At 41.1% G+C, this 10,909-nt stretch overlaps 1 protein-coding gene across 2 annotated transcripts; it reads left to right on the top strand.

Moving 5' to 3' along the window:
* Positions 1 to 543: 543 nt before the first annotated feature.
* On the top strand, positions 544 to 9,085 carry PHB (prohibitin). 2 transcript variants are annotated; one of them, XM_042476849.1, is made up of 7 exons: positions 544 to 652; positions 2,185 to 2,305; positions 3,435 to 3,596; positions 5,011 to 5,153; positions 5,558 to 5,674; positions 5,976 to 6,071; positions 8,037 to 9,085. In XM_042476849.1, the coding sequence occupies exons 2-7, from the start codon at positions 2,218 to 2,220 to the stop codon at positions 8,247 to 8,249; spliced, it is 819 nt and encodes a 272-aa protein (XP_042332783.1). In that variant the 5' UTR covers positions 544 to 652; positions 2,185 to 2,217; the 3' UTR covers positions 8,250 to 9,085. The 2 variants fall into 2 exon arrangements, with proteins under 2 accessions (XP_042332783.1, XP_042332784.1); XM_042476850.1 differs by having other exon boundaries at positions 631 to 649.
* Positions 9,086 to 10,909: the final 1,824 nt, after the last annotated feature.

Raw genomic sequence — 10,909 nt, 5'->3', positions numbered from 1 at the left:
TATATATATTATAATTATTATAATTACTATTATATATGTATTTATAATTTTATAATTATATATTATAATTTTAATAATTATAATTATTACATATAATATATATATATATATATAAAAAAATATATATATATATATATATATATATATATATAATGTTTTATTATAATTATTTAAATAATTAAATATCAACTATATTTACATTTAAATAAATAATTAAACATTTAGAATTTTTACAAAATACTCTAAAGACTATTTCTATCGAATATTCTCTTCTAAAGAAGGAACTCTGCCAAGAAAGGGCCGCCATAAATCCCACAACAATAAGAACTACAAAAAAGGAATGCGATGCCCTTGTTCTGTGTCTTCTCAGGGAGGCCCCTGGCCTTCCTTATACACGGCGGACTACAAATCCCAAGAGGCTCTGTGGCGCCCAGCCAATAAGGCAGTTGCCTTCGGGGTGCCTTCGGGGTTTGTAGTTCTCTCCGCCTCGGCAGATCGCTGCTGCTCGGCCCGGCTGCGACATGGAGGACTACGAATCCCGTCAGGCTTTGCGCGAGGCGTCGCGGGCGCATAGATTGTGCGTCACCGTAGCGGACCCAGGTGGTCTGGCTGGGAATTCATGTGGAGGTCAGCGCTGCTGCCGCCCGAGGAGGTGAGTGAAGCCAGTCGTAAGGCGGCCTTCGGACTCTGGAAAGGCCCCGGATGTCTTTGCTTCTCCTCGGACCGAGTCTGTTTGTTAAGAAGCTGCAGGGAAAGAGTCGGAGACATTAGAGGAAGGGTTGAAGCGGGTGGAGGAGGAGGAAAAAGACATGATGGGACTGGGTTCCTTTGCTCAAGACCTGGCTGGTGGAAGGGGGGCAGTTTCCTCTATGTATGTGGGCTTTAATTAAGTAGATGTTAATTAATAATTAATAATAGCCTTTGTGGCTGAAGAGCAAGGTATAAATACTCTAAATAAATAAACTATGGAAATAAATAAATGTTAATTAATAATAAAGAAGGGTCCTGGGAAAGAGGGGGGAAAAGGGTCCACCACTCAGAGCATTATGCCACTCCGGCTCTAAATGTTGCATAAGTCCAAAACACATTGCAGAAATAATCCACTTTGAGACCGCTTTAACTGCCCTGGCTCAGTGCTAGGGAATCCTGGGAATTGTAGTTTACTGTGGCACCAGAGCTCTTTCTGACCAGGAAGGCTCAATGTCTCACAAAGCTACAGTTCCCAGGATTCCCCAGCAAGAGCAATTAGTCTCAAACTGGGTGATTTCTGCAGTGTGTTTTGGACCATAATTCATAATGAAGAAGGGTCCTTAGAGACATGTGGGCCTTGGAAGTGAAGGGGGGACAAGGAGGTGAAAAATGGTCCCCACATCCCCAGGTTTAAGATTTAAAAAAGATGTTTTGCCTCCTGTCTCATCAGGGCAACCAGACATTGTCCTTGTCCAGGATGGGTCCTACATTTCACCTTCTGTCCAGGAGGAACTCCAAAATGTCATCCATTTTGAGCATGACTAAGAAGCATGGGTTTATATGAGTGTTTTTATCTTTTATTTGGTCATGTTCTCTGCTTTTCCTGAAAGTTCCACATTTTGTGGTGCCTTGTCCTCCTTTGTGGTTACGGCACGTGGTCACGCTCTTCAGAGTCGTCGTCCAACACTCAAACCACAATGCCGAACACTCAGACCACAACGCCATGCTGAGCTCTAGCCATGATCCAAATGGAAGACCTAGAATGCCTTCCCCAGGAAATCTGTGAATTTCCTTCTTTCTCAGTTCTGGTTTGCTTTTGAAGACTTAACCAGGCATTTGGTTATATGATGATGCTTAGTTTTAATGTCAGCTTTGTTTTCTTGCCCCTTTTCCTGTTTTCATTATACATGAAAGCTTTGCTCCCCCCCCTCCATACCCCCCCCACACACACTGCTTGTAAGCTGAGAGTACAACCTGTAGTTAAGAAACAACAATGTATATCAGCAGGCAGAAGATAGTACCTTAAATCGCAACAATAGTGCACTTTTGTAGATGTTCACTCTGATGTAAATCCCACCACACTGAACAGAATTCACTCCTAGATTGGTATTTCTGGAAAGCAGATAGTTGTTTTAAGTTAGTTCCCACTGAGGGAAACTGTTTTAATGCCTCTCAATTTTAAAGTCATGGTACCTTTCTTTGTTTTGTGTGCAGGTGTGACACGGAAGCAGGCTTGAAGCTGACCTGATGGCTGCCAAGATCTTTGAGACTGTTGGTAAACTTGGCCTTGGCCTGGCACTTGCTGGTGGGGTTGTCAACTCTGCTCTTTATAATGGTGAGGAGGCCTTTTCTTACATGAAATGCTGTGACTGTCTGCAATTGATTTTAGTGATTTCCATTTGGCTAGAACTCATCAGTAGAGCATGAAAGACTAATAGACAGAGCTAAGTTGCTGCAAAATAACTATTAAGATAAGAGCCTATTAATTCCTTCTCTCTTAGGCTCAGTTTATGTATTAATAGTTTTGTAATATCTAGATTGAGCCATATCGTGAATAGGGCCCACAGTTAAATTAAAAACCAGACACTGAAGAGAACCAATGGACTTTTCACAGAAGTAATGGAATGTGGAGACTCTCTCCACGCTAAAAGAGCCAAATAGGAGAGTTGTAATCAACAACATTTGCAAGGCCACAAGATCCATACTCCTACTGTGAGAGAACCCAGAATCAGAAGTTGGAAGAGTTAATTGCTAGATTGCAAATGGCCTTGCTGGTGTAGGGATTCTGAAAGTTACAATCAAAAACAGTAACTTTTCCAACACTCCACATTGCATCATTTTCTTGCAGTTCCTATTGGTATTCATGAATAAACAATTGTAACTGTCCCTTCAAAGGACAAACTAGCAAGGCAGTGCTTATAAAAAGACCAAGACCCCATAGGAGTAGGGACAATCTAAAATAGAATGTATGAATAAACCATGAGGTTCTAAGCCAAGAGAATCTCCATTTGAATTAAAGCAACTCCACTGAATTTGCTTAATACAATCTGGTGTGGGCAGAACTGGGGCCATACTGTGACTCAGTGGTGGAGCACATGATTTGCTTATGGCACGTTCCAGTTTCAGTCCCCCAGCATTTCCATCTGAATTAGGTGATGGGAAAGGAATATGCCTCTCTGGAAAGGTACTTCTATTTCAAATGGACACTATAGGTAAGAAGTTTAAGGCAGTGTCCGACGTGTGCTTAGTGAGTACCTGATAATACAGTAGCCAGCACAGAGGTGGTACCTTTCTAGTTCTCCTCATAGGGAATTCTGTCATGGGTTGTCACAGGTTTGTCAATGTATTATATAAGTCCAAATTGATTTAACATGTGAGCATCATTGTTCAGTACTTATTGCTTTTCTTGTGCTTTCAATGTGATGTAGCTGAGTTTATGTTTGTTTGCTCTTCCTCTTCTCTAGTGGATGCAGGCCATAGGGCTGTCATCTTTGACAGATTCCGAGGTGTTCAGGACATAGTGGTGGGAGAAGGTACCCATTTTCTCATCCCTTGGGTCCAGAAGCCAATCATATTCGACTGCCGCTCTCGACCACGTAATGTTCCTGTAATCACTGGGAGTAAAGGTAATAAAATGATATATCCAGTTGGATTTTATCCGTAATACATAAAATAGTGTGAGTGGAAAGACGATCCAGATTTACTGATAGATCTCTGGGCTAGCTGCAATAGAGTAGCAAAGTTTTCAGCCTGTCAGCTATTAATTGTTTTTTGTTATTCTCTGTCTTCAAGACTTATGGTGACCCTAAGTCATATCATGGGGTTTTATTAGCAAGATTTGTTTTGAGGGGGTTTCTAGCAGCAACAAAATGAAACCTCCACTATCACCCTGATGTATACCAATGAAATAAATATTGTAGAACCCTGATTCCATCCAACATAGGCTGAATTCAAACCCACAGCTACTCCACTTAAGAACCCAGATCAATTGGTTCTCTCCAGATTTTTTCATTTCACTTATCAGTATAATTTATGCAGAAAGTATGGTCATTTTAAACCAGTGAGGTCAAATTAAACCAGAACTTTGACTTGTGCCAATTGTTTCAACACATGTTCAAAAAAATTATTTGAACAAGCCTTCCTTGCTTAGTCCAACCCAACATCTATTTATTTATTTACTGTCATCAATGTCCATGTCTTTATTGGACTTCAGAAGAATGTGTGTAGTGTTTTCCCTGTATTTATGTTTTGTGCATATTTTATTGATGTAGATAGCTTTGGAATTTTGTCAGTATGCAAGTATTGGCAAATAAATAAATAAGCTGGACTAAGAACCTCTTGCCAATCAATTACAAATAATTGTATCACTAGTTCCAGATCCAGGTTTTCTCCACTCCGGCATACAGGAGTCATTTTCAGGGTTCCACAAAAGCATAATGGGATTCCAAAATGGGAAAACCATAAATAGCACATACATTTCCCAGGAAAAGGTATCCGTTCACTGTTCTAACAATGGTGGATGTGAACAAGCCAACATACAACAAAAGAAATAACATTGTGCCCTAAAATGTCCCAGAATGCATCTGCATTCCATTCCAAGCATGCAGAGATTCTTCAGCAGACAAATCTTCCTGGAAACACTTCAGTCAAAGCAAGACAAAACAAGCCCATTGGTATATGGAATTATTACTAAGAATGATTTTAAAAGAAAAACACCATTCTCTTTAGCGATGGTCTCCTAAACCTTGCTGGGACTGGGCAGATCCCAAACTGAAATGCAGGAATGGAGAACCAATGGTCCTGCAGATGATACTGGAACTGGAGTTATTAACATCCCTCACCATTGGCTCTGTTCTCACAGAGGCTGGTATGGAAGAGGCAGGATGTGGGGAAGATATGGGAGGGACTTTAGAAGAGGCCAGAACTGGGAACTTCTCACTTATAGACCCTCAGAAAACATGTGGAGTAGCCCCAGAATAACTTGCCCTTCCATTGCTGCCTAGAATTCTTGTTCTAATAGTTTCCCTGTCTTTTTGGTAGATTTACAGAATGTGAACATCACATTGCGAATCTTGTTCAGGCCAGTGACTCTTCAGCTTCCCCGAATTTTTACCACTATTGGCGAGGACTATGATGAGCGAGTGTTGCCTTCTATTACAACAGAGATCCTGAAATCTGTAGTGGTAAGCCAAAAGCGATTATTGAGTGTGGTGCCCCATGGGATAGAATGGGAGAATCAATAAACCCAGCTTCTTATTAGGTTTAGGGATTTCCTATCTTGCAAAAGCCTCTGAGTAGGCCTGGATATAATTGGTAGGAGAGGGAAGCTACATTTGAAAACTAAAATGGATTTCTAGTTTACTTCCTCATTTATTTTTTTAAAAGTGGTGTTCTGGCCTAAGGCATCCCCAGGTAGGCCAAAAATAAGATGAAATTTCCCTCCCCATTCTCCAAATGGACTCTGGGGCATTTGAGTGTAATTTTAAGCAGTTTTTAAAAACTGGTTGTGGTGCAGTCCTTTAGTGGGAAATACAATGTCATGTGCTATCCTCCCCCCAATTGCTTTTTGCACTTCTTATTGTTTCAGGCTCGTTTTGATGCTGGTGAGTTAATCACCCAGAGAGAGCTAGTTTCACGTCAAGTAAGTGAAGACCTTACAGAAAGAGCAGCAACGTTTGGACTCATCCTGGATGACGTTTCCTTGGTAAGAAACCACAGTTTGCTAATAGAAAACAGAGTAGAGCCTAAAAGGAAAAGAACCTGTGGCATCTAGCTATTGATTACAATTTGTTTCATATTATATTTTAGTCTTTGTATTTTACCTAAATAATTTGTTTTATATTGTATAGTTTTGTATTGCATATGTAGTCCGCCTTTACCATACCCGGGGGGATCTGTTCTGGACCGCCCGGCGTAAGGCAAATTTAGTGTATGCTGGTGTTCCATTTATTTGAATAGCGGCTAGGAAGTCTTCAGTTTATAGTTTGACTTTCCTTCCCTTTCAGACACATCTGACATTCGGGAAAGAGTTCACAGAAGCAGTAGAAATGAAGCAGGTAGCCCAGCAAGAGGCAGAAAGGGCCAGATTCATAGTGGAAAAGGTGAGTATTAATATGCTTGCTAGATGGCCTCGAGAGGCATTCACTTCTTGCCTGAGAGGTTTTCACTTTTTTCTCCATTTATTCCATGTTGCTCAGAATTTGTTGGTTTAGTGCACTTTTTGCTCACACTGTATAAAAGCTTAAGAGCCATTGGGACAATGAGACTGACTGACTCACAGAGCCTGGAAGAATTTTTTTTTGAACTACAATTCCCAGAATCCCCCAAACATTGTTGGTAGCTGTCATCCAAAAAAAGCCATTTTCCCAAGCTTATCTGTATCTTGTCTACCACCTTGTGCGCCTGCAATGGCCAGATTTTGCCTCTGGAAAGCTCAAAAGCAGAATATGAGTATAATGGTGCCCTCCTTGGGTTTTCTAAGAGCTGGTATTTGGAAAAATAATGGCTGTGAAATGGAGGCAGCATATAGGCATTGTGATTAATAGCCATTCATAGCCTTATTCTTCATAAATATGTCTAATCCCTTTCTAAAGACATCTAATCTAATCCTTTATCATTTTTAGCTTTTTTTTAAATTTAAACAAGCTGTGTTATGAAAGCTGGTAGCTTGTTTTGAATCCATGTCATCCAGGTGGGAATTTGAACATAGTCTCCCATATCCTGGGCATATTTTTTCAACTAAGCTTTAGCTTGTATCAGCATTATTAGTTACAATAGTGGATTGGAACTGTAAGGCCCACTTTCTGGTCCACTCTGAGTCATGAAACTCCCTGATTAACTTTGGGCCAGTCACGTATTCTCAGTCTGACTTTATCCCACAGGATTGCTGTGAGGATGAAGCATGGAGAAAAACAGATGTGTAGAGATTGCTCTAGAGGCAATATCCAAATATAACTTGATAGGTCTGTCCTCTGTGCCCCACTGTTAAAATACAATTCTGTGTTCTTCCACTGCCAGCCCCAGGTAGACTAGTAAAAAAAAAATCTACAGATCAGTAACTTCTCTGAGTTTATTCACTAAACAGCCTTAACCTTTCCTCTGCATGGATAAGAGAAATTAAGAACATTCACACAAGCAGAATTCAGAGGGGTGGGGCGGGGGGCAGTCATACAGTTTGGAAGTCCTTTTGACTTGAAGCTAAATTCACCAAACATTGCTTTTGTAGAAAGTAAATAATGTAGGACTTTGGAATACAAGAGGTACAAAGAGAGTGGAAAAGCAGCTAGAATTGACTAGCAAGTAATATAGCAGAGCTAAGGAACAGGTGGCACCCCTGGTGTTGTTGAATGTCAGTTCCCATTAGCCCCTGCCAGTCTGACCTGTGGAGAGAGTACCAGCTATTTCATCAACATAAGGAGAGCTACATGTTCCCTAAATGTGCTCTAAAGGATGAGGAAGAGTGGGGACAGAAGTTACATGGAATCCAGCTGGATCCTCTATTCCTTGATCCTTTAAACCAGAGATAAACAAGTTCTAGGGGCCTATTTTCTGCCACTTCATGCCCCGCCCCCCAAAAAAATAAACTAGAAGTGGCCAGATGCCCATTTCTGGTTTCCTAAACCCTGCTTTTGCTGAGGGTTGTGGCAGTAGAAAGAGTGGGAGGTTGTCCCTTGTGAAGAAGAATTACTGCTCCTTGAGTTTTCTGGAAGAGGCAATTCTCCTTTTTGAGGGGTCTAAAATGGTGTTTTGGTTTGGAGGGTGTTTTCCATGACTGCTTTAAATGTACATGAGGCTTGTTACTCAGTGCCCCATAGATAACTGTGCTCCACTGCCATTTAATTGTTTCATTTTTAATCATCTTCAGTTTTTTTAAACGAATGTATTACACTGCAAAACCTCAGTGTCTCTTGAGCATGATCCTTGCACCCTTATTTTCTCATTTCTCCTCTTCTGGCTACAGTCTTGTCAGCAATCATTGCTGGAGTTTGCTGTTGGTGGAGTTAGGTGTCCTGTGGATGTGACTTAACTTTTTCCTGCTTACATTATTTGTCTCTTCCCTTCTGCAGGCAGAGCAGCAGAAGAAAGCAGCTGTTATCTCAGCTGAGGGGGATTCAAAAGCAGCTGAGCTGATTGCCACTTCTCTGGCTACTGCAGGCGATGGCCTCATTGAACTACGCAAACTTGAGGCAGCTGAAGACATTGCGTATCAGCTCTCGAGGTCCCGCAACATCACCTATCTACCCTCAGGACAGTCAGTGTTGCTTCAGCTACCCCAATGAGCATCCTCTCTTTCGCCAGGCCTATCTTTTTCTACAGTTCCCTTGAAAATAAGAGATTCTAGCCAAGAATAATCACTGAGGTTTCCCCATTTGGGGTTAAACATACAAGAAATTGAAATGGATTGAAATTCCTTAATAAAGGCAATCACGCTTCCTTTTCTTCCCCTAGAACATTATTTTTTGTTGATCAATATGCAGACCAAAAGCTGTAAAAGACTAGGGAGTTGCATGCTTTTGTTCTGGCTAATTTAACCTAAAAAGATCCTCTGGATGAAACTTTAATTTTTACAAGATCGTACCATATTACTTCATTTTAGACTAATGAAGATCCATATGGTCAGCATTAACCCAGCTTTGTTTTGAAAAAAGAAAGAAGCAGTCCTTTTTTCAACCCTTTCTTTGCTGTAAATCCAATGCCATGCAGAGGTTTATCAGTATGAGAAACTATCTCCACCAAATTTCCACCTCTGCAGTAATGCAGATGTTGATCTGCAATAGGACATGATGGTTTTTGAAGACAGAATGTTTCTATATGGAGCTAAAACATACGTAAATCTCTGTATTTCTGTCCTCCTCTGTGACTATCTATAGCTGAGGTTACCTGTCCTCAAACAGAGAAAAGACTGCTCTTTTAAACAGCAGGTCTCTATTTCACATTCTCATCCCAAGAGGAGTATGACAGGTTTCTTCCACTGATCAGCTGGTGTTAACAGCATTAACTAGTGGGATCTTTCAGTTACAGTACTTCTGAAGAAGTTCACTTAGCAGTGGCACTGCAAGATGAGATTGTATTAACCAACCTTTAACAAATGAACAAATAAAATTGTCCCTTCTTACCAGTGTGATTTGCATTTGATTTAGCAAGGGCTATGAGTGGGGAAGTCTTGGGTTCAAAATGTTGATTCTTACTTTAATTCACTGTGACCTTAAGCAAGCCATCCAGTTCATATTGTTTCTGTACCTGTGATGGAGAACTGGTAGGCCACAACATGTTCTGAACTACACTTCTCACAGTCTCTAACCATCAGCCATGCTTTCTGTGATGGAAGTTGAAAGGACATGTTTCACGCAGTTTCTTGGCTCAGAAGAAACGGGGGGGGGGGCAGGAACTGTCCAGCACTTTTGGCGCTAAGGCAGAATGGCTTTCCATAGTTTTCAGTACTGGTAGAAGTTAAAAGTCTTGAGAACAAGAGCAGAGAACCTTCTACTAAGGGTCAGATTGCTTCCAGATTAATTTGTAGGAACTGATATATTTGCATTGATAGAATTGTGTGCCTTCAAGTTGTTTCCAACTTGCAGCAACCTTGTCCTAGAATTTTCTTGATGAGATTTGTTCAGAGTCAGTTTGCCAATGCTTTCCTCTAAGGCAAAGAGAGTGTGACTTGCCTAAGGTCACCCAGTGGGTTTCTGTGGCTGAGCAGTGATTTAGATCCTTGCCTCCCAGAATCCTAAACCAACGATTCAAACCACTGCATCCCTAATAGATGCTCAAGCCAAAAGTCTCCCCTCATTGCTGCTCCTTCCTCTTCCCCCTAAGCTGATTTTGTTAAGAGTCAACATGACAATATGTCATCACAGTTCTCCTACATGACAAATATTTTGATTTCAGTAGCTACATAGTGCCCATAGAAGAAATGTTGCTCCAGAAAAGGACAAATGAAAACAAATTTATTCAGAATTTTTTTTGCCAATGCTTCCCTCTGAGACTTGAGTGTGACTTGCCCTAGGTCACCCAGTGACTTTACACAGCTGAGCAAGGATTCAAGCCCTGATCACCACAGTCATAGTCCTGTGCTCAAATCACTACACCACACTGACTTGATGTTAATTTGCAATGCCATAAATGATCTGAATGCCACATATTGTTTGACTGCAAGTCCCAGCAGTCCTACCAACATAGCAATGGTGATGAATGCTGAGAGCTCTGCAGTTCAACATCTGGAGGTCTACATGATTCCCACCCCTGGTGTACAACTCCATGGTTCCCCTTAATCTTCAATCTGTACACTTGAAATAGAGAATGATTTCAAGCAGAGGGCTATCCACTGTAAAGCAGGTCACATGGCCACCCTGGATTTTGGCCCTAAGAGCAATGACATAGTGAATTTGATAATGGCACTAACACCACTTTACAGGAAATAGTCTTTACAGTGTTGTTATTTATTAATAATCTCCCTTAGTTGCATAAAACACTAGATCACAAATAGCTTGCCAAGAGAAGATCAGTAATAAAACACCAAAAACTAACAGGAAATCTACACTGGCGGGGGGAAATAGTTCCAGTAGGCCAATGTCAGGGGTTCTTAAAATGGTCTTGGAGTCCAACTCCCATCAGCTCAGTCTGGCCAATGATAAGACCTTATACAATTGTAGTTCAACAACATCTGGAGAGCCAATGGCTTCCCAAAAATTCAGCTGATTGTTCCAGCCTGCCATGTGTTCTTTGTTTTGCTTTTTACTGTGGCTGATTTCCATACAAACACACACAAGGGACTGGGGGATATGTGTCAGCAGAATGCAAATTGGGAAGTGGCCAGACAGTTCTCATTACAGGAAACAGTCCACAAGGGTGAAGGCTCCATCCTTGCTCATGCTGCTTTTATATGAGATGAAAATATTGAAGATCCATGGTTCAAACAGAGAGAGGGGCCATCCCAGAT

The sequence above is a fragment of the Sceloporus undulatus genome, chromosome 6 (genome assembly GCF_019175285.1).
Source record: "Sceloporus undulatus isolate JIND9_A2432 ecotype Alabama chromosome 6, SceUnd_v1.1, whole genome shotgun sequence".
In the NCBI taxonomy this organism is placed as follows: domain Eukaryota; kingdom Metazoa; phylum Chordata; class Lepidosauria; order Squamata; family Phrynosomatidae; genus Sceloporus; species Sceloporus undulatus.
This window is presented reverse-complemented; position numbering and strand designations above follow the sequence as displayed.

Excerpts from the sequence above, each read along its gene's own strand:
- PHB (XM_042476849.1), top strand. The coding sequence starts at position 2,218 with ATGGCTGCCAAGATCTTTGAGACTGTTGGTAAACTTGGCCTTGGCCTG. Across the intron at positions 2,306-3,434 it reads CAACTCTGCTCTTTATAATG|TGGATGCAGGCCATAGGGCT; the intron begins GTGAGGAGGCCT and ends CCTCTTCTCTAG. Across the intron at positions 5,675-5,975 it reads TCCTGGATGACGTTTCCTTG|ACACATCTGACATTCGGGAA; the intron begins GTAAGAAACCAC and ends CTTCCCTTTCAG.